The sequence below is a fragment of the Colias philodice genome, chromosome 29, assembly GCF_061535455.1.
Source record: "Colias philodice isolate Cphi_HAF_F1 chromosome 29, ilColPhil1 Martin Lab GWU primary, whole genome shotgun sequence".
NCBI classification, from domain to species: domain Eukaryota; kingdom Metazoa; phylum Arthropoda; class Insecta; order Lepidoptera; family Pieridae; genus Colias; species Colias philodice.
The window spans coordinates 1,823,803-1,847,959 of NC_143114.1; the positions used below are offsets into that span (position 1 = coordinate 1,823,803).

At 35.6% G+C, this 24,157-nt stretch overlaps 3 protein-coding genes across 4 annotated transcripts in view; 2 read left to right on the forward strand and 1 right to left on the reverse strand.

The window, feature by feature from the left end:
- Positions 1–2,510: 2,510 nt before the first annotated feature.
- On the forward strand, positions 2,511–5,397 carry LOC149475760 (cytoplasmic dynein 2 intermediate chain 2-like). Its single transcript, XM_089713182.1, has 4 exons — positions 2,511–3,350; positions 3,624–4,022; positions 4,528–4,715; positions 5,164–5,397. The coding sequence occupies exons 1-4, from the start codon at positions 2,556–2,558 to the stop codon at positions 5,261–5,263; spliced, it is 1,482 nt and encodes a 493-aa protein (XP_089569308.1). The 5' UTR covers positions 2,511–2,555; the 3' UTR covers positions 5,264–5,397.
- A 709-nt stretch (positions 5,398–6,106) lies between these two features.
- LOC149475761 (uncharacterized) overlaps positions 6,107–24,157 on the reverse strand; it is a 55,440-nt gene continuing 37,389 nt past the window's right edge. The window contains exons 18-23 of one of the 2 annotated variants that reach the window (XM_089712763.1): positions 12,605–12,811; positions 10,849–10,971; positions 8,273–8,437; positions 7,438–7,607; positions 6,612–6,745; positions 6,107–6,196 (exon numbers count right to left, since the gene is read on the reverse strand). In XM_089712763.1, the coding sequence (XP_089568889.1) occupies positions 6,616–6,745; positions 7,438–7,607; positions 8,273–8,437; positions 10,849–10,971; positions 12,605–12,811 (795 nt within the window). In that variant the 3' untranslated portion in view covers positions 6,107–6,196; positions 6,612–6,615. Of the gene's footprint in view, positions 6,197–6,611; positions 6,746–7,437; positions 7,608–8,272; positions 8,438–10,848; positions 10,972–12,604; positions 12,815–24,157 lie in introns of both variants that reach the window. The other variant, XM_089712762.1, reaches the window with a different exon arrangement.
- LOC149475762 (uncharacterized) lies at positions 16,779–18,335 on the forward strand (the record flags this gene model as incomplete). Its single annotated transcript, XM_089712452.1, has 1 exon — positions 16,779–18,335. A coding segment is annotated over one exon (1,395 nt), but the record flags the coding sequence as incomplete, so codon positions are not given.

Consider the following 24,157-nt stretch of genomic DNA (forward strand, 5'->3'; position numbering starts at 1 on the left):
ATGTTAAAATAAAAAGACATTTACACCATACGATATTATTAATGTTTCAAATAATTGTAAATATAACACAACCTTTTTGGAGAAATACAGCAAACTATTAAAATGACAATAAATATTATCTTACATTGCCTCAGTATAAAATAATATTCATTGCTTAAGAAAATTGCATATTTTACTAATAAGAGCAACTAAGCACTTGTGTGATTCTGTATTTAATCGGTATAAAGGGAAATATAAGAGAAAAGGCTATTAAGTGCTTAAATATTTATTTAATATATTAATAAGATACTAAACATTATATTATATTAATTATTTAGTAATAAGTATGTTTATAAAATATTTTATTTAATTATACAAATAAGATTTTAATGCCTCCCTTATACAGCTAACACTTATCCTATGCCTAAGGGGTCGCCTGGTAGAAATCACTCTGAAGTGATAAGGCCGCCCCATTATACATATAAAGCTGTATGAGAATTGTTATTTCTTTTCCATTTTATGAAAGTGTTAAATAAAAATAAATTACAATTCTGTTAATTTATCAATAATTATTCTATTTAAATATGATAAAAGTACAACTATAATATAGGAGCAGTATGCAAATGTAGAAATGTGTGTTTGTTCACTTATAGTAAAAAGTAATACACTGAAATCAATTTTTTTATAATATAAAATAAATTTTTGTAATTATTTAGCCCAGCACATATTAATATGCATAAGGAAAAAATGAATACCCGTCTGCCTACTGCATAAGCATTTTAATGCTATGAAAATTATTCTTACACATTATGCTTTTCATAAAAACTATTGTTAGAGATGTTACAATATCGTATCGTATCGTACATTGTAAAATTTAATGGTCTTACCACAAAACAATTTAAACTTGACTTGTGTCTGAGTGTATTTAAACTTGACTTGACTTGATTTTGACTTGAATTGTGTTAATAATGATTAAATTGTACTGTATAGCATAGTGGTGCTTTGGCATGACTGTAAGCCACTATGTTCTTGAAATAAATAAATAAACACAGTCTAACTTTAAACCAGGGATCTGTCACTTTAATAGTTGTCTACAAGTTGTCTTTAATACATTTGTTGTCTATATACGACAAAACCAGATTAAAGAGTTATCTCTTTAAACCCTGTCTAATGTTTTTTGTGGTAAGACAGTAAATGTATTTCGCTGGATTATATTGTTTGAAATTTGAATAAGTATTTTTTGGCAAACATGGTCATGAAAAAAATGAGATATAAAAATTATGTTCATAGATTAAAAAACGATTCTAAATTATGCCTTAGATTATTTATAAAGAAAACAAATTATATATTGGAATTTATTGTTGGCAACTATTGTATAGATATTGTATTATAAAAAAAAATATAAAAAAAGTATTTGTATTAAAAAGTAAAAATATGCCTTAAGCAGTTGATTTTTTTTTCTCTTTAATAGTTTTACATACATATTTACTTTTCACATTTATTATTATTTTTATTTTGAAAATTAACTGCTGTGCTAAAAATAAGAATAAGAATTTTTTGCTATATAATAAAGATTCGCACATTTAAAAATATCTATTAAATCTTAAAATTAAGTCCCGATTTTTCAATCCTTGGTTAAAACTTATCCGTCCAATAAAGTATTACGCGATAATATTAAAATGTCACCTGTACACTGTCAAATACGGGCAAGAAGAATACATTTTTGAAATGGTAGTTTAATACGTTATTCAACGAATAAGTTTTAACCAACGATTGAAAAATCAGCCCTAATTCTATAGAATATGCAATGCCTAACACTTATATATTATATAGAAAATACTAATATTATATGCCATATTAAAATAAGACACCTATTTAATTTATTAATATCACAAAGTTTGTAAAACGCGATTAATGTTCATATTAGTTTGTTTACAATTTTTATTATGTTTAAGAAATATATGAAATGTTGGATTTTTCTATTGTTTTATTTCAATTTCTATATTCCAGTTCAAAATCTAAACGTCCCCGGCATGGTAACGTTATTCATATTATTCTTGATTGATTTGATTGATTTTAATTAATAATGTGCTCCTATATAGTATAGAATTCCTCGATAATTTAAAACATACAAACAAAAAGTCAAAGCGAGTCAATAAACAAAAATAATTTTCAATTCCCAACAGTTCTTCCTGAGATTAGGGCAAACGTGGGGTAAACAAACTATTCAGCTATATTATATTAAATTGTATATATATGTTTATAAAAATAGTCAAAACATATATAATCGAAGAATCGCAACTAGAATTACCTGCACAAACTTTTTAAACTAAGATTTTTACTTAGCACTATTTAATCACAATAAATAAAATAAAACTCTCCAGACCCCATAAAATTGTATTTTCAGATTATACTTAATGGTATAAAAAATAAACAGGGAATAAGATATTTAAATTATTATAGAGTTAATAAGGGGTGATTTAAATTTACGTTTGCAACACTCGCGTCACCATAGCAACGCGTCAACATAAAGTCGCAAACAAAATAGCGTCGGCCGTTCAAAAATATTTGCAGAAATGTCCGGTCTCAGCGGCTACGACAGCGAAGTGGTAGGATTCGATAGTGTAGCTACGAAAAAGCGCTCTGAAATGAGCAACAGTACACAGACTAATTTCAGCGAGTCTGGCGTCGGTTGCCAGACGAATTCTTCAAACGACATTGGCTGTTCCGCGTCACCAGACGATTTTACAGACGACGTTCTCAAGGAATACCCGCCACCCGGTCTGAATGAGTTCCTGCGTAAGGTCGTCCCTGCTATGATGGACCAACTGGACCAAAACGACAAAGAAAATGTGTACAATTCCTCAGATTCCGATGAGGAGGAGGTTCTGAACGCGAAGCTGTTCCAAGAGCTGAAAATCCAGGACGGCATAGGTTCTGGAGACCACCAGTCTTCCATTCTCAGCTTAACGTGGAGCAGCGCGGGGAATTCGTTAGCCGTGTCCATCGGACAATTGCATCATGACGCCTGGTGCCAGAATTCAGGCCTGATCAAGGTGTACACTTTGAAACGCGCAGGCGGTGACAAGTTCGTCCATGCCTTGGATATTTCTGAGAAGAACTGCGTCACTGTGTTGAAGTACCACTCTTCTGTGGCTGCACTATTGGCGTATGGAACCACATCTGGGGAAGTAGTGTTATGTAATTTGATGAATGGCAGTTTGGAAGAAGGCACACAATTGGCCTCTCCTTCTGGATGTCACGGTTCGCGACGTGTGTCCGCCTTGCTGTGGGCTGATGCTCCATTGGCTAACATATACTTGGTGATGCAGATCCATAGTAAGGGCAAGCGACGAGGCGCTGCTGACCAGGTAAAACTTTATCAATAAATAAATTAATAATAAATAATGAGTGGTTCAGGTAAAGAAAATCGAACATAGGTCAACGGCTAAAATTAATTACTGCGAGTAAGATACTCATCTTACTTACATACTTCATCAAGGCGCAGTTTTTTTTAGGCTATGGCGGCAAATTGTAAGTGTAGATTGCCGTTTTATTGAGGAAGTAAACAGATGAGAAAATTAGTAAGCATTACTAAATCCATCGTCTATTAAATAATTTACTAATGCAAAATTTCTTATAAGGTGCTGTTTTCATCGGGCAGCAATGGCACTCTCAACGCGTGGCAAGTGAATGCGAACCTTAAAGTGTTCGAGAACATCATCTGTTATAACATCAACGCGTCTCGTAAAGTTACACCAGACATTACATGCTTCGACTTCATAAAGCCGTCTCCACTGCGCCCGAGCTCTGATAAGCTACCAGAGGATATATTCATAGTTGGTTCAAGAAGTGGGGCGTTATATCTATGCAAGATTAAAGCTCAGAATGACAATGTTGATCCCGTTTTTGATGTGTTAGATGGTCACAATACTTGTGTGCTTGATATAGCGTTTAGCGTGCAAAAGCCGAATATATTCGTGTCCGTGTCTATGGATTCGGAGCTGCGTGTCTATGACGTTAAACAGAGCAGCGCTTTGAAGGTTGGTTTGATTTATTAACTAGCTTTCCGCGCGCGGTTTCGTTCGCGTGGTCTACGAAAATTAACAGTTGTGAGTTGTCATAATATACTAAATTTTTTAAACAGCGCCATCTATCGGAATTTATAAATGTTTGAATTATTCAAATTTAAGAGATTTTCTTTTCTTTTCTTCTCTCTCAATGCGAAAAAACGCTGTGATTATTTAAAAAAATCCACTATTCCAAATAATTTACTTTCAATTTGAAACCATTACATTAATTAATTCTATCTTAAGATTTTAGAATCATCATCAAAATATTCGATTACTCGAAATCTTCTCATGTAGTGTTAGACCTTACAACAGACAGACAAGCATAATACTAATATATTATGTATTTTTTTTTATAGTAATAAATATCACAGCCTTTTGCGCTGAAAAAAAATGTGTATACTTATTTGTAATTATCTCTGTGTCTATGCACAATCATTTTGATTTGATTTCATCACTTAATAATTAATATTTTCAGGTTCTCTGCCTAGACTATCCCATATCTTGCATGAGTTGGCTACCCACCGTGCCTTGCGTATTGCTCGGGCTAGCGCAAAACGAGAGAGATCTGCTCAAACTATACAACGTGTCTGCCGGTAAAGCTGTGCAAGTCGAGGGCTTCAATGGAGACGCGTGTGTCACTTGCATCGCTGTTAATCAGGCTGGGTTCGTTGATATTTTATTTGAAGACGTGTAACAGTGCATTTACATCAAACTAATGCTCATTCTAACCCCACCACGTCAAATTATTTTAGTGTAAACAGGCGTAGAGCATTCTTTCGTTGTTCTTAGTACGTTCGAAAAGATGTTTTCGTTTTCACTAAAAGATCATGAAAGAATGCTCTTGCTCTGTTTGTTTGATGTGCATCGTAAGAGATAGAGTTGATTGTTGAGGCCTGTGGCCGAGAGGTCAAGGCGTCGCTCCAGCATGGCGAAAGACGCGTACGCGAAAAAATTTCATATTGTGTGATTGTAAGAGAAATATGTGTGGGGTGAGATTTAGAATATTCTAAACTATATATTATTTTGTCTCTTTTCTGCTGTTTGTAATCATTGGAGATGTTTTTGATTTTTTTTATTTTTCTTACTAACTACAATTGAAGTATTTCCTCAGGTTGTGCCGAATCGCAGCTGGCGACACCGAAGGCAGAGTACGAGTATGGGAACTACCAACTAGGCGTATTAGGATGTCTGCAGAAGATTTCGAGTTTTAGCTTTTAAATTAGTGTTTAATGAATAGTTTGTAGTGTCTCTGATGGAACTCGTGACTAATCATATTTAAAGATTTATAAAGAAGCTTGGAATAAGGGAAATAAGTAATTCAATAGAACTTTTTTTCTATACGTTAAAATTTATATTCAAAATTATTGTAGTGTCACAGTGAAATACGTGCACTAGAAGAAATTTCGCTATATTTTTTACAAATTATAAGTAAATATAAATACCAATATTTTTATCTAGTTAGTTAGTACTAATATTATTCCGAATTCTATCAGATGACCATAGAATATGCTACTTGTTGTTCGACTTAATAAAGTTTATTTTCGTAATATTGTGTTTTTATTTTTCATACTGTGCGAGCCACTAATATTTCAGACTCATCTTAATATACTAGCGGTCTCCCTCGTCCGTCGTACATTTAAGTTTTTTCTCTATAAGAACGATCCTCGTAATTCAAAGAATATGATAAAGAAAAATTGAGTTTAGCAATTTATATTTATTACATGGATTATATTCTAGAAATCTTATTATTAGTTAGATCCAAAAAATTATCAACTGTAGTTACTTGGTAAAAATAACAAATCCAGTGTTTTCTAACATCAACTAAGAAATTCGATCTTATTTACCACACTATTTTTTACCACCTCTTTACTTTAATGGCCAGGATTTTTTTTGCAAAATAGAAAAAGAAGAAAACATTTTTTTTGTTTAAAATGCATATTATATGTACATGTAAAAACTTATGTTAATGGACAAGACATTCGATTTAAATTCTAACATCACCAATTTTCAACACATCGTCTAGATTTTAAAAGTAAAAAAATAAAACACAAACATAAATTCACGTCATTTATTTAATAAAATTATCACTAGCGACATCTATTCACAGCAAAATTTCTCTCCACGACATCTCCGTCAAATGGCGACTGAAAATAATGAAAAAAACAATATTAGCTTCAAACTAAATAGTTAATTTGAAAACCAATTAGTATTAAAAATCTTTTTATTTTTAGTGCGTGTTATTTTCTTTATGTACCGAAACAAATATCTTAGACGTTTTAAAAGTGCTTCTCGAAGAAATCTAACCCCTACTAATATTATAAATGCGAAAGTAACTCTGTCTGTCTGTTTGTTACGCTTTCCCGCTTAAACCTCTCAACCGATTTTGGTGAAATTTGGCACAGACAATCTTTAGACCCTGAGAAAGAACATAGGCTACCTTTTTCAAAACACCACGCGGGCGAAGCCGCGGGCGGAAGCTAGTTGAAAAAACAAATGTTTGAGTTTGAATAGAAGTTAAAATTAATATGTTTAAAATAAAAAGGGCTATTATTTTATTACCGCGTCAAGGTTTAGCCCGTCTCGAGGGCTCTGTGGCTGTGGGGGGCGGTGGGGGGCCCTTCTTGTCCAATTCTTCGAGATATGACATTATTATCTGTTCCCTCTCTTCAGGTACGTGTTCTAGCGCTGTGTATCTGTATGGGAAATGAGAATAAAACAATAAATACAACAAGTTTATTGAAATTTTTGATATAGAAAAAAAACATGCGGCGAAACTGTAGGAAATAAGAATAAAATATCAAATCCGAAGGTTTTTTTTTATTTCTGTCATCTTTTACAAGTGTTTGTGGTTAGACGTGTGCATTGATCAATACATGATATAGATGTTCATTGAATGTGTTATTAGAAAAAAAAAATCACCATGTTTTTGATCGTAAATTTCGTGTAGAAAAAACATCCTACTAATAATATTATAAATGCGAAAGTTTGTGAGGATGTGTGTGTGTGTTTGTTACACTTTCACGCAAATACTACTGAACCGATTACAATGAAATTTAGCACATATATAGAGGGTAACTTGGATAAACACATAATGAATGAATGAATACTCTTTATTGTACATACACAGAAATACAGTTTATTACATGGTTGAGATAACTTATGATATAAATGATTAACAATGAATGAACTTATGATATAGAAAAAGGATAGGTTTTATCCCGGAAATTCCACGGGAACGGGAACTATGCGGGTTTTTCTTTCAAAATGCGAGCGAAGCCGCGGCCAGTTGATATAATTGCTCTCCTAGCTTCCTCCCGCTCACCTGGCATCCCCCTGAGCGCATCGTGCACTGCTAGGGGCTTGCTCCCCCCCTCCCCCCGCTCACCTCGCGTCCCCCTTCAGCGCGTCGTGCACCGCAGTGAGTGCGGCGGGCGACTCCCTCACCGCAGCGAGCGTGCGGTGCGTCACCGAGCGCGTCTCCAGCAGCAGCTGGCGGAGCGCGGCCTTCGCGGCCGAAGCCTTGTCGCGCTGGTAGTCGCGGAACTCGCGCTCCATCTGCGTATATGCATACAAGACGAGTTAGAGCGGCCGTACACCCGCAGCTCTAGCAGTTAACGGCTGAGCAACGTACACGGACTGCTCGGGCGGTCAGTCGCTGTCACCGCGCAGATGACGGCTTGAAGCGATCGCAACGGCTTGAGCAGTCCCTGTACGGCAGTGAATGAATGTCTATAGTTCACCGCGCGGTCGCGGCTGCAAGCCGTCGGCCTCAACTGCTTGAAGCGGTCCGTTTACGGCCGCCCTAAGTACTGCATTACGGCACGCCCCGGACACTCCATACAAAATTATCGTTTTGACAGTCACACTGTAGAGACTGCAAATGTGTGTGTTAACACTTTATGGTTGGCACATTTGTGACTAGCGTAAAAAAAATTCGCGTTTTTCTGATGAAATAAATCCGTAAACAGCACAATATCTAACCATTTTCTACGAAAAACGATAATCACAAATCCAAAATAATAAAATTACTTTAATTCAATTTGATTAATGTTGTCAATCTTCGTTGCGTATCGTCCTTGCAGAAAAATGCGGACCATTTTTAGCCTGATCGTGTGGGGTGAGGTAAGTGTTTAATTTTGGCGGAGAGTGTCCGTTCTGTAGCGTTTAGCTACTATTATGTATTCTGTGGTACTGGTACACACACACACACACACACACACCTGCTGCGCGCTCCGGTAGGCGGGCGCGGCCGCGTGCTGCGCCAGCTGCTTGCGCACGTCGCGCCAGTGCGCGGTGCACGCGGTGCCGAGCTCGTCCAGCAGCGCGCGCAGCTTGTCGCGCCGCTTGTGCGACAGCGCGCTGATGTGCTGGTTGAACAGCCGCTCCTGGAATTAATACGTGACGAGCTCAAAAAAAGGCAATCAGTTAATAAACATACAGGTCAAAATCACGCTCCTGGAATACGGGCGCACAGTATTTTTTTTACACTTCTTTTGCGACAGCCTAATTTTATTGAATGATCGTATGGATATATACATGACAAACTCAAAAGTAAAACTCCCATGAAGCTCACTATCATAGTTTTCGAAAAAATGCAATCTGAATAAAAAGTACCGGTTTTTTATATAATTCAATTTTTATTTTTTATTAATTTTTCTATCATTATAACACATTTTTTTGCATTGCGAGCGTCAAGGCTAGCCATAGGGCCAATTTTCGAACCATTCGGGGAAGAGCTGTGACTTCGCAATTTCGAGATAATCGCATAAATAACAAAATTTCATTTCTTTTTTTGTGACTGAACTCTTAAGAGTAAGCGGATTATTTTTACTTTAAAACATAGTTATATGTATGGACTACTTCCACAAAAAAAACCAATCGCGAAAAGAGCGGGACTCCGGAGATATTAATTTCTGAAAAAATACCGGTACTTTAACGATTTTTTTTTATAAAATCCACAATATAAATTGAACTTACATAAAGAGTTGCGTTTCTCAGATGACGGAATACTATAGAAAATTTGATGAGACATTATTGTTAGTAAATTGAATTGTATAACTTTACCTATATTACTTTTTACCGTAAAATAAAAAATAAAAAGTTATAAACAAAAAGAATAAATAAATAAATAAAAAATAGTAATTGGGGTACCTACTTACCTTTATATGAAAGTATGAAATAAAGATATTGATAAAGTGTGATTTAGGATTTTATACAAAAAAATCGTTAAGGAATCGGTATTTCTTCAGAAATTAATATCTCCGGAGTCCCGCTCTTTTCGCGATCGGTATATTTTGTGGAAGTAGTCCATACATATAACTATGTTTTAAAGTAAAAATAATCCGCTTACTCTTAAGAGTTCAGTCCCAAAAAATGAAATGAAATTTTGTTATTTATGCGATTATCTCGAAATTGCGAAGTTACAGCTCTTCCCCGAATGGTTCGAAAATTGGCCCTATGGCTAGCCTTGACGCTCGCAATGCAAAAAAATGTGTTATAATGATAGAAAAATTAATAAAAAATAAAAATTGAATTATATAAAAAACCGGTACTTTTTATTCAGATTGCATTTTTTCGAAAACTATGATAGTGAGCTTCATGGGAGTTTTACTCTTGAGTTTGTCATGTATATATCCATACGATCATTCAATAAAATTAGGCTGTCGCAAAAGAAGGGTAAAAAAAATACTGTGGGGCGTGACGAGGTCAAAAAAAGGCATCAGTAACATACAGGTCAAAATCACGCTCTCGGAATACGGGCGTGAACAGGTCAAAAAAAGGCAAGAAATCAGTAACCTACAGGTCAAAATCACGCTCCTGGAATACAAGCGTGACGAAGTTAAAAAAAAGCCAAAAAATCAGCAACATACAGGTCAAAATCACGCTCCTGGAATACGAGCGTGACGAAGTTAAAAAAAAGACAAGAAATCAGTAAATGAACATACAGGCCGAAATCATAGCCGGGTAAAAAAGCCCAGATTATGGAGAAACAAAGGTAAGTCAGACTTTTGAGAAGAACATACGAGAAAAAAGAGCGTCTCTCTTCTCCTCTCCAAAAAAAATGTGTGCGTGTACTAGTGTACACACGTAAGAAGTCAAACTTCTTTATGACCTTATTTTTCAAAAAATAATTTACTATATGCAATTTTACAGAAATACGTTAACCTAACACGCTCGTCGCTTCGCTCCTCGCTACCTATTTAAATATTTACGCTGGCCGCTGCTGCGACTCGCTCGCTTCGCTCTCTCGGCTCGTGCGGTAATTCAAAAGTTAACCTAAAACGCTCGTCGTTATAGGAATAAGAAAAAGATGGCGCGTCACGGAAAAATGTCACGCATAACGAAAAAATGTTACACTAAATTTTTTTCCAACCCCGATAAAGAAGTTTCACTTCAAAAAATCGAACTTAAGTCATGTTAAAAGTAAAAATGAGGAAATGAAGACGAGATATTTTCAAAAATATGTGCAATCCACTAGGACTATACGTGAATACCTGGCAAGATTTTTGAAACTTAAACGAAACTTTGAATGACTAGTTTTTAACAAAATTCCTTTGAATAAAAATAAAGTGTAAAATTAGAGAGTAAAGTTTGATAAAAAAGAGACGCCCTTTTGCATATTTCATTGCATAGCTTCTATCGCGGGCCTTGAGCGCGGGGACCGAATCCAGAAATTCCGTAACGAAAACTCCGATGGGCGCGGAGGTGTGGCTTGAAGGCACGCCATGCAATAGCTTTACCGCTGCAGTCCCCGAGTGCCACACGTCTTTTTTTTTAATAAAAATCAATAACAAACCTTATCCTCCTTGCTGAGGTCGTCAGCGAGACTGTATCTGTGGTCCTTCTTCAGTTGCTTCTTCGCCTCGCGCCACGTCAGGTCCGGATTCCTGACGAGGTCCGCTTGTAAGGCGTTGAAGTGCTGCAAACCATTATAAATTATCTCACTATAACACTACGTTGTATAAAATCACTACATAGTATAAAACAAAGTCGCTTTCTCTGTCCCTATGTATTAGGGAATGCAAATCCGTTTACCTTACAAAATCCGGATTTTGAAAAAAGGATTTATACAATAATCCGGAGAATCCGGATTTAGCGGATTTTGAATGAAAAATTTGACTTTTCCGTTTGAAACGTTTATTATTATGTAAAATCAATAAAAAACATGAATCTTAGTTAAATCAAATGTATTTATATTTTTCAATACCTAGAAATTAACTAGACAAACTCTAAAATTCTAATAAAATAAAAACTTTTACACTTTGGTAAAGAAAAAACATAAAGCAGACTCCTTGTCACATCAATCAGACATAAACATTATAACAAAACATTTAATATTTTCTTAGATAATAGAAACAACATAAATTGCAAACAGAGTTTTCATCATATACAAATTACAAACATATTAAAACGAAACAGCTTTAATTTTCTAAATCAGTAAGCAAAATCCTATTTTGCTTTTTCATTCTTAATTAGTAATGATGACAGTCTTTCCATCAGAGTTCTTATTTTTATCAAAATCAGTAATAACAAAATTCAAATTTTCATGAACACAACTACACACAAAGTATAACTTCAATAAACAAGATTCTACAAAGTTAAAAAAAATACTTATTAATCATAGCTAAAATAAAACATTATAAATGGAAGCTACTCCATTACTTAGCCTGTCTTCACTCGAATACTCGAAGCTGCGTAAGCTGAAATGCGTTCCAGTCGACGCTTCGAATGGTGATAAATTGTTGTAAACAAAAGTCAACAGTAATGCAATGTGATAAGATCTAAATTCAAACGTATTATTTCTAGGCCCGCTTCGCGACGTGTCGCGATTCGCGCCAAATTCGACTGCTTGCGCGGGAACGGGATGCACTTACAGTGCCATCTATCGTCTAACGCAAAAAACATTAGAACCTAAAAATATTGTAATACTGTGCTAATATGTTCGAAAAATCCGGATTCCATTCTTTAAATCCGGATTTAAAAGCCTATTTAAATTCGAGCAAAATCCGGATTTATCGGATTTCGGGTAATCCGGATTGCATTCCCTACTATGTATGCTTAAATCTTTAAAACTACGCAACGGATTTTGTTGCGTTTTTTAATAGATAGAGTGATTCAAGAGGAAGGTTTTAGTATATAATTTATTATGTTTTAGACAAAGCGGGCGAAGCCGCGGGCGGATAGCTAGTAATTAATATAAGATAAACTCATGAAACTATTGTATTGTCACTGTTCCTTGATACGTGTACAAAGTTTGAATTGAAATAGAATTAAAACTGTTATCGCTTAAGAACCACGTTCTTTGCCATCATAAGTATGTAAAATTAACAGGATTAGAACAAGAACAACTACAGAGTTTCTTGCTGGCTCTTCTCTATATAGTGCTTTCCTCACCGATCGTAAATGATATAAGTATGTTATGACGACGATTCCCAAATGCATCTAGACGAAATCAAATGGAATAAATATTTGTCCCTTACTCTCCCTTCGTAGCTAGCTCCTTCTGCACCTACCCCCTCCTTCTCCCCTCCCTTCCCCTTCCCCCCTCTTACCTGCATCGCCTCGTCCCGCTTGTGGAACTCCCTCTCCTTGTCGCGGTCCCGCAGGCTGGTGGCGAGCGCCTTCTGCACCTGTTTCTCTCTCTCCTTGATCGACGCCTGCGCGCGCAGCTCCCTCTCCTTCTCTCTCTCCTTCTCCTCGTCGTCTTCCTTCGCCGGCTCCTCCTCGCCCGGCTCCCCCTCCGTCTTTGGTGGTTCCTCCTGCTTTTTTAGCATTCGATGATTATAATTTTGAAGTGAAACTTCTATAGGCGCGTTGAAAGCAAAATTTCATGGTCGCATGATGGCAATACCGTCACGACATGGAGTAAGGTGACGATTTTTGTATCTTGCCAAAGAAGTTTCACTTCTGACATGTGGGCTCAGCACACACGCTCTATTTTACAGCTTTGCATTTGAAATCCTGTCTAAGAACCATTTTTCAATATTATGGTTCTAAGACAGAATTTTGCAACCTAACACCTGAAATTCTGTGTATCAACCATTCTGAAAGTGTATGCACATTGTACACGTTTCCTCTCGGGTAAGGTAAAGGTGGGTCCATACTTGAATCATTTTCACGTATCAGATCCCCGTCGCGTATCATGATTGCTAGTGTGGACGCAAAATGATGGCGATAATGATACACCCCGATCGCTACTAACCGCGTATCTGATACTTGTCGTAAATAATACTAATAATCCTACTTAATATAATAAATGTTTGTTTGGGTGTGTGTATGTTTGTTACTCTTTCACGCAAATACTACTGAACCGATTACAATGAAATTTAGCACACATATAGAGGGTAACTTGGATACACACATAGGATAGGATTTATCCCGGAAATCCCACGGGAACAAATCTAGTAATGTATAATGTAATGTCGTAAGATACGGTATGGTCAAAATGGGCGTCCCCACTTAGGATACGCATACTCGATACGATACGCCTGGTACGGATCGATTACTTGATACAAATGTGGACCTACCTTAAAAAGATTTTTTAACGTGATTTCTCCAATAAGCAACAGTATTTAAAATATTTGCAAAATTTGAAAAAGGGATGATATCAAGTTGTGATAGGATTTATGGAGAAATGGGACTCTTAAATTATTCATAAATATGACATAATCATGATCAGATATTGCACTTTTTGAACAAACAACAAATCTTTAAAGTTAACAATTTGATATAGAGCAGGGGCCGTATGACCTTGACCTCATATTTGAAGACAGTAAAGGCCGTAAATTGAAATGACTGGCAAATTCATATTATGAACACAATAAGTAACCAGTCATGGTTCATTATGGTATAATATGAATTTGCCGCAATTTGCCGAATTTGCCGCATGCCGAGAGCAGTGGTGGCTCAGTGGTGAGACCTCGGACTTCGAATCGATAAGTCCGGGGTTCGAGACCGGGCGAGCGCACGATATGTGTCATCCGCCAACCCGCACTTGGCCAGCGTGGTGGATTATGGCCTGTACCCTCATAGGAGGCCCGTGTCCCAGCAGTGGGAACATATATGGGCTGATGATGATGATGATGATGATGATGAATTTGCCAGTCATTTTAACTCACGGCGGAAACTGTCTGGAAATAAGAGGTCTCAGTACTCTGTTAAATACGTCGGGAAAACTATGTATGTATTATTTTTTAAGATTTTAGTCTACAGACTGATGGAAACATTAAATTATGAATGATAAACATTGTATTCCTTACTGATGAACAGCGCAAAATTAACTTGACTTTTTTTAACTTTGAAAAATTTTGTCAAATCACAGACTTCTTCCGTAATGGGTTAATACATTTACTAAAGAAAGTTTTAACTGTTTCAATATTAAAATGGAGTAAAATAACAAAACATACAATCATATCATTTATTAACACAATTATTACAAATACAACACTATCATAAGTGGACAGATACTGTGAAAATGATTATGTAAAATAGATCTTGTTGTGTATAAAATAAAGTTTAAAATGCAATTTTGTAGGATCACTACATAGCATAAAACATAGTCGCTTCTCTGTCCCTATGTATGCTATCTTTAAAACTACGCAACGGATTTTGATGCGGTTTTTTTAAATAGATAGAGTGATTCCCGGGAAAGGTTTTAGTATTATTTATTAGGTTTAAGACAAAGCGGGCGAAGCCGCGGGCGGTTCGCTAGTCTTCTTATCTTATATATAAAAATGAATCGCAAAATGTGTTGGTAAGCGCATAACTCGAGAACGGCTGAACCGATTTCGATAATTCTTTTTTTATTATATTCCTTGAAGTACGAGGATGGTTTTTATGTAGAGAAAACGTAAACATGTACCACGGGCGAAGCCGGGGCCCACCGCTAGTGCTAAATAAAAATATGTATATTTTTCTAAGCATGTTCTGTACCTAGTTTGGGTAAAAGGCCCAATAACGAAAAACAGTATATACGCCAAACATTTTGTCGAGTCATATAAATACATAAAAATTATTGGGAACCAAATATGTGAAACTGATAAAAAAGGTCTTATCCAATCAAAAATAATATAAAACTTCGAGCAAAGGGTATCAAGATATGTATGTCATCGCCAAGTGCTATAGGTTATATAATTATATTTACATACCTCAGGCGAAGCCGGGTGCGGCGCTAGTATTGCATATTTTATTAATTTGATCAATCATAATATTGGGTATATTATTAAAAATTTTCACTGCAAATCAATTTTATAGCTACTTAATTTCAAAAATATGTTGTGATATTAAAATTTGCAATTTTTAGATTAGCAGATAACAGTAGAAATTGTGAACCTGCTACCTTAAAATACATAGGTTTCGTACTGGAATACGACTATATTGCATCTCACTTTAACGATGACTATTTGCAAGCGTCAGAAAGAGACAACTAGCTTTACATCAAACAAACAATCAATTTCACAGTACCCGTCTTTTATTTACAAAGAAACTTACCGATATATGTGACACTTAAATCTAAAAAGGTATAGATATTTTGTTTACAAACATATAATATTTCTACAGTTTTTGGCTTAATTTTGTGTTTATATTAATTTGCACTTCAAGGGGCCTCAAATATAATATTTTCCAACAATTCAATTATTCCAATGTACAAGACATAATAGAGTATGTTTAAACAGTCTATCTCGCTCTAGCATAGTAAGATTTGGATATGTTAGAAAGAAACAACACGAATTTTTCCTTATTTAAACAACAATACGAAATATGTATATCGATCTCTTTCTAGCACAGTGAGATGTGTATGCATGAATGAAACAGAAATACGAGTCCGTTTCATTCAATCTTCAAGAAAAATCACTAAATCACTAAACTACGGCTTATGTTTTATCTCTCTCTAGCACATTGAGATGTGTGTGTGTGTATGTCAGAAAGAAACAGTACTATCCATATGTTTTATTAATATTTATTACTATTTTCACAACAATCATATTAAAATTACGGCTAACGATTCGTCTCTTTCTAGCACAGTGAGATAATTGAGAAAGATATACAACCTTCCTTATTTTTCTTAAGTTTAGAACGAATTAAATTAATTTTAATTAATACATTAAGCTCTTTTTAGTTTAAAGTTAATTAATGAACATACACCTATCTTAATTTAAAAACAAACAATCAAATTGTGCTTTGCCGTTTTTAATAGCGACATATAAGTAAAAAAGTGGTTATAATATTTTTTATTTATAAGAATAATTAAAATACTATGCGATCATTAAGATTTGCAAATCATTAAAATGAAATAATAATGAATAAAAAATCAAATAAAAAAAAAACATTTTTTAATTAAAATCAAACAAAATCTGAAATGTATTAATACATTTATACGATATATTATAGTGGCGTAGTTGTATCTTAAACCTAAAGTAGATGATCTAAGGGCCGATTTTTCAATGCTTGGATAAAACTTATTCGTCGAATAATGTATAAAACTACCATTTTAAAAACGTATTCTAAATGCCCGTATTTGACAGTTTACGTGACATTTTAATATTATCGTGTAATACTTTATTGGAGGTCGATGTTTTTTCGTGGAAGCGTTGACACGTGCTTTTGGTGATATTAGTCTTTTTTTTCCAAATTTGTTGCTTTTTTTACCTTCATTCAAGCTAAGATTTTATTTTTGGTGACGGTGTTTGTGTTTTGTGTTAGTGGTAAGTAATTCAACATGAATAATCATCGGATCCTCCGGACCCCCCTGATCCTCCATACAGTCCTACAGTAGTTGAGGTTAATAGAATCCCACAGAAGCGTCACTTAGCATCTGAAGATGCTTCAATCATAGCTAAATCAAAGAAAACATCCATTGATAATAACCCTAATGCTGCCTCTGTGCAAACTTTGTACACGCATCCTTCACTTAATGAAAAGGAAAGGCGCTATTCAGAATTAGATAATGGCCCCTTTATTGTCCATATTTCTAAAATAGAAACAGAACCCTCCGCTGGAACGATCCTGCGCCCGATTAAAGTTGGCCAACTTCTGGTCAACAATGGCATAAAAAATATTATTAGTGACGGAATCAAGAGAATCGGACGAAACCGCATTTCTATAGAGTTCTCAAATGCAATTGATGCTAACCAGTTTTGTATCAATCCTATATTGGAACAAAACAGTCTAGTCTGCACCATCCCAACTTACAACTTTTCTCGGATGGGAATTGTAAAAAAGGTTCCTACCGATTTTTCCATGCAGGAGTTTGTAGATGCCGTTGAGCTTCCGAGGGGATATGGCATCATACTGAAAGCTCGCCGTCTAAATAGAAAAATTAGAACAGATGATTCCACTGAATACACCCCAACTACTACAGTCGTTATAACCATCCAAGGTCAAAGATTACCTGAACGGATTTTTTTATATAAGAATTCATTACCAGTTGAGATCTACCGCTTGCCCTCCATTCAATGTTTGAAATGCTGTAGGTTCGGTCACGTTCAGACACAATGCAGATCAAACCCCCGCTGCTACCGTTGCGCAAAAGATCATAATGGTGAATCCTGCAATGTATCTGAGTGTTCTGCCTCCTGTATTAGCTGTTCTGGTTCACATTTTGCAACAGACTCAAACTGCCCGGAACACACTCGGCAAAGAAGCATTAAGTATGTAATGTCAGAGGAGAATATCTCCTATCAAGAAGCTTCCCTCCGTTTCCCTGCTTCCCGAAAATCTTTTGCCGAGGTTACTCGTCAGGTTCCCTCTTCCCCACATACATCCCTCCCCAATCCAATCCCTTCTACAAGTACTTCCACCTCATACAAAAAAACTGTTTTCCGTTCTCCACGCCCTAGAGCCCCTTTAGGTAAATCATATGACAGAGCTGCCCATCAAGACATCATTCAAGCCCCTTCTTTAGTCTCCCAGAATGGCTGCGCCCTTTCTGGTAATACTCCTTCATTCAGAAAGCCCCGTGAAAGCAATGTCCTAGTGTCTTGCATTTCATTCTTTTATGATATAATTAAAACCTGCAATGAAGCAGACTTACCGTCCGACGTGAAGGAAATCCTTTTCAAAATTATAGATACTATTAAATCCAATAATGGCTCCGAGGACCATTATACAATGGAATTGTAGAAGTATTAGAAATAAAAAACACCAAATTGTATATTTTATTAATAAATTTAATCCAATTTTATTTGCAATCTCCGAGACTTGGTTAGTTCCCAATTCTCATTTTAATGTCCCTAACTATGTATGTTTACGCGATGACAGAGCAGATGGGTACGCTGGAGCTGCTCTGCTCGTTAAACGTTCAATCCCATTCTCTCTTCTCCCTATCCCTAACCATAGTCCAAGCATCAATGCTGTTGCTGCAAAAGTTTTTAATTTCACCATTGTCTCTATATACATTTCTGACCCCAATTCTTCACTAATTCCTGACATCTATTATATCCTATCCTCTCTCCCCAGTCCCATTTTTGTCCTTGGGGATTTTAATGCCCATCACGTTTCTTGGGGCTCCCATAAAACAGACACATTTTCCCTCTCATTATTAGATTTGTTCGATGATTTGAATCTATGCACTTTAAATTCAGGCTCCCCTACTCATCTTGTCCTTCCCAATCAGAATCCAAACAGTGCTGTAGATTTGTCCCTTTCTTCTCCGTCCCTTTCTTTACTCTGTTCATGGAATACTTTACCTAACACTCATGGTAGCGACCACTTCCCCATCCTTATCTCCTTTGAACACGATGTCCCTTCCCCTCCTCAATCTCCCCTCTTAAAATATAGAACCACTAAAGCAAACTGGTCTGATTATTCTCATTCCTTGGAATTTCAACTCAATTCCCTACCTTTCCCTTCCCTATATAATCCCCTTCCTATCTATTCCATGTTTGTATCCTGTATCATATCTTCTGCCAATAATCATATTCCAATCAAAAATCCATCCACTTATAAACCCTCAACTCCTTGGTGGGACTCTGAATGTACTGCTATCATCCGTGAGAGATCAGAGGCTGAGAAAATGTATATTGAACAGATGTCTATGCAAAATTTTCTTAATTTCAAACAAATTTCGGCCAAAGCTAAAAAATTATTGGTATCCAAGAAACGTTCAGGATGGCTTAAATTCTGTGAATCCCTGTCCCCTAAGACTCCTCCCTCCCTGGTCTGGAAACAGATTAAAAGATTTAGAAGCTCCCGTTCCCAAAATAATATCACTTCTTCTAACTGTTCTCTCTGGTTAGAGGACTTCATTAATAAATTAGCCCCCCCTTTTGTCCCTTCCCTTGAAAATCTCCCTGCTGCCCCCTCCTTCCTACCCCATACAAACTCTCTGGACGCTCCTTTTACAATGGATGAGCTCTCCTGTGCTCTTGAAGGCCTGAATGATTCTTCCCCTGGCATAGATGGGATCCCATATTCTTTTATATCCCAGTCCTCTCCTAAAACTAAATTATTCTTTCTTGATTTAATTAACTCCTTGTTTGCTTCTGGATCAGTCCCAGAATCATGGAAGTCCCAAATAATAATCCCAGTCTTAAAGCCTAACAAAAATCCTTCAGATAGCAACTCCTATCGACCCATTGCATTATCCTCTTGTTTATCCAAAATTACAGAAATTCTAATTAAAAATAGATAAGAGTGGTTTGTTGAGAATAATAATATTTTACCCCCTTCTCAGTTTGGCTTCCGCAAAGGCTATAGCACTTTGGATAGCATTGCTATACTTACAACGGACATTCAAATAGCTTTTAAAAAGAAACATTTCCTTGCCGGAGTCTTCCTAGACATTGAATCTGCTTATGATAATGTCATGCTTCCGGTACTCAGGCAAAAATTGCTTCAGCTGAGCATCCCTGAGAAGATGGTTCGGTTCATATGTAACCTATTTATGGGCAGATCAATTTGTGTTAGGTCAGATAACTCCTTGTCTCCCCCTAGACTTGTCTGGAGGGGCCTCCCGCAAGGTTCTGTTTTAAGCCCTTTGTTATACAGTTTATACACTCATGACTTAGAATTAGCAGTTAACAGTTATTGCCAAATTCTCCAATATGCTGACGACATTGCTCTCTATATTTGTTCTGATTCTACCTCTGAAATTGAGACTAATTTTAATAATGCTTTTTATTTTTTACACGAGTGGTTATTGCAGCATGGTTTATCTCTTTCAGTTTCTAAAAGTTCAGCCATTATTTTTACCCGTAAAAGAATTATTCCCAACCTTTCACTTTTTTATGACAATCAGAATTTTCCTATTAAAGACAATGTTAAATTTTTAGGTGTTTATTTGGACTCTAGAATGACTGGCATAACTCACTCTAATTATATATCACAAAAATGCGAGAAAGGAGTTAACGTCTTACGGGCTTTATCGGGCGTTAGATGGGGTGCTCACCCCTTCTCTCAAAAACTACTCTATAACGCCATAGTTCGTAGTCATTTTGACTATGCTTCCTTCCTTTTGGAACCGATGAATAAACGTGGTATTCAGTGTTGGGACAAGATTCAAAGTAAGTCTCTGAGGATTGTTCTTGGCGCTATGAAGTCTACGGCTATTAATGCTTTACAGATTGAATGCGGGGAGCCTCCGTTATCTCTTAGAAGACAATTCCTATGTGACAGGTTCATGAGTAAGCTCACCCAATTTTCCTCCCATCCCCTTATAAATAAATTATTTTCTTTACTCCAATTGGTCAATGGTAATAACTCAGCATACCCCCTTTTAATCTCCTTTATAAATATAATTTCAATACCTTATAAACTATATCAATCTCCCATTAACCCCCTCTTTTCCAATCCCTTTGAATCACTGATCTACCGTCCTAACATTACATTTTGTAACATCCAAAAAAAGTCTCCAGATGCTTACCATTCCTTCCAGGCTATTGTGGCTCGGAATTGGGAAGGTTGGACACATATTTACACTGATGCCTCCAAGATTTCGGATAAAGAGAATGTTGGTATAGCTGTGTGGATCCCGAAATTTGCAATCATGTTGTGTCGCAAATGTCCCCCTATTACATCAACTTTTGTCGGTGAGGCCTTGGCCCTACTCGAAGCGGTTACATACGCGTTAAGTCACAATATTAATAAAGCTATAATATTTTCAGATTCTAAAAGTTGTTTGCAGTGCATTCTCTCAAATCAATTCCGTATAAAAACAAAATACCCTGTTATCCTACAGATCAGGAAATCCCTTTGGGAGTGTAAACTTAAAGGTATTGAAATAACTCTTGCATGGATCCCTGGACATAGTGGAATTCCGGGAAATGAGTCAGCTGACTGGGGTGCTAAATCTGCTATGCGCATTTCGTCCGAGTCTCATGATCTTGTTTACTCGCATGACCTTTCTCTCCTCGCTAAGTCCAAATTAATGTTCGCCTGGGAAAAGTCTTGGGCTTCTACAAGATTCCAGAAGGGAAAGTTCTACTCAAAAATTCAGAATGACATCCCTGTTAAACCTTGGTTTTTCAAATACAAGGACATCAATAAAAACGTCACATCCTGTATTAGCCGCCTGCGATTAGGCCATGCTTGTACTCCCACCCATTTAGCAAAAATTAGGGTAAGGGATAACTCTTTGTGTGAGTGCGGAATAGATGAGGGAAATTTGGAACACATCTTCTTCAACTGTCCTAAAAACTCCTCTTTATACGACATCCTTCCCCCTACTATCCCCCGCCCTACCAACATGAATATTCTCCTTTCACTGACCTTTAGTCCTTTTGTGTATGTTTTATCCAAATTTATTAAAAACTAGCGGTCCGCCCCGGCTTCGCCCGTGGTACATATTTACGTTTTCTCTACACATAAACCATCCTCGTACTTCAAGGAATATAATAAAAAAAGAATTATCGAAATCGGTTCAGCCGTTCTCGAGTTATGCGCTTACCAACACATTTTGCGATTCATTTTTATATTATAGATAATAATATTAAACTATAATTTTTCTTTCCCCCTTTTTTTCCCACAATTACATAATTTCTCCTATCTAGTCTTTGTCTATACTAATTCATATATTAACTTGGTGTTGGATAATATATATATTGTGTTGTTTTTTGTGTTTGTTGTAGATATTATCTGCGCTTGATTTGAAACTGTTGGAGCTAATTTGAACTTTTTGAACGTGAACAAACCCATTCACTACAGGACATTGGCAAAATTGTGGCAACGCAGTACTGCCATAAATTAAAATATTGAATTGAATTACTTTATTGGACGGATAAGTTTTATCCAAGCATTGAAAAATCGGCCCTAAGGCTGTCAAAAAATAATTATACAAATTTTATTTTACCTTACATGTACATTTCAAAATGTTTTCCGTAAAAAAATGTTGCCATAACCATATATATTATAGTAAGGCCATAAATAGTACGAAAATTAAAAATACTCAAACAATTGAGAAAATTTACTGTTTTTTTTTCGTATAGAAAACCTAACCCACCTAAGTGTGACATTAAATTCATAAGTTAATACACATTAGACATAACTTTAGATTTATGTATTTTGAAGAAAAAAAAATGACATTCGTTTTAAAAAATAAAGATAGGAATACAAAAATATATATATAAACATTAAATAAAAAAACAATAACTATTGCCTCAAGTCAATAATAAAAAAAAAACAAATATTTTATTTAAAAAAATTCATTTTTTTTAATAGTCAATATAAAATTACCTAGCCTATTAAACAACATGCTAAATAGTCAAACAAGACAATATTATCACATACACAGATACAACCAGTAGGGAAACTTCATACAACACGTTCGAAAGCTCACGCAAGCAAGCGCGAGAATCGTAAGACTATATAGACTGTCAACTAGCTGCGCTTCGCGGTTTCACCCGCGTGGCTTCGCTACTGTTGGTCTTAGAGTAATGATATGTAGCCTATAGCCTTCTTCGATAAATTGGTTATCTAACACCGAAATAATTTTTCAAATCGGACCCATAGTTCCTGAGATTAGCGCGTTGAAACAAACAAACTCTTCAGCTTTATAATATTAAGTATAGATTGTGATAATACCCTTACGATTCTCGTTAACACGCTTGCTTGTGTGCGTGAGTCATTTCGAACGTGTTGTATGAAGTTTCCCTACTGGTTGTATCTGTATATTGTGATATTTGAAAAAAAAAAAAAAACACGAAAAACCTTGTAATTTGTATAACAGCACGAACCTGTGATTCGCACGAATATACACTTGTCAAACGGTTTAACATTTTTATGTCAAAAGGCTTGACATTATTATGTCAAAAAGTTCGACATGTCAAGTAAATTTAACATATAATTCACCAGAATGTGAAAGTCAACAACAAAAAAAATATTGATGAAAAATGCGTTTATACAATGCTTTACTCTATGAAAAATAGTTTTTAGTGCGAACAGTTTACACTAAATTTTAACACTAAACACTACATATAACTTAGTATATATCTGAAAAACTACATTATAATTACACACTACTATATAATACATATATAATTTACATATTGGTCACTTACTACCAACGAGGAAGATACTTTAGAAGTACATAGTATGACATGAGTAGATAAATAGTACAGAGACGAAACTTCTTAAGAACGTGCAAAATTCTTAACTATTTTCGCTATTGTAATACAATTTATTTACTTAGTTACTTATAATACTTTTGATGATTGAATTATGATATATTTTTGAAGTGACGTCACGTCATTGAGTAAGGCATAAATTATGTTATCTTTGAATCTTGCCAAAGAAGTTTCACTTCTGCCACGTGTGCTCGACACATACACTTTTTTTTAGATGTCACTTAAACGAGATGGCCACTACAGGCCTCCAACATCGACTGATGTTTAATGAAATACCCTATAATTGTGGAACCGATTCGCACGGTTTTATGAAACTTTGTCTGTGTACTATTTATATACTCATGTTGTTATATTAAACATTATCAATACTATTATATTTATAGTACTTGCGATTATTTACATTTTCGTTTTTACAGTACACTTGTGGTCATTTTGTAAGTCCGGGTAAAAATCATGTCGTCTCTCTCGCACATGTAATAATGTCCGTTGGATAGAAAGAGAGCGCACTATATTCACAGATTAAGTTGTCAATTGCCTTAATTAGAA

Coding starts and splice junctions, on each gene's coding strand:
- LOC149475760 (XM_089713182.1), top strand. CDS start 2,556: ATGTCCGGTCTCAGCGGCTACGACAGCGAAGTGGTAGGATTCGATAGT. Junction 3,351..3,623: donor GACGAGGCGCTGCTGACCAG/GTAAAACTTTAT, acceptor ATTTCTTATAAG/GTGCTGTTTTCATCGGGCAG. Junction 4,716..5,163: donor ATCGCTGTTAATCAGGCTGG/GTTCGTTGATAT, acceptor GTATTTCCTCAG/GTTGTGCCGAATCGCAGCTG.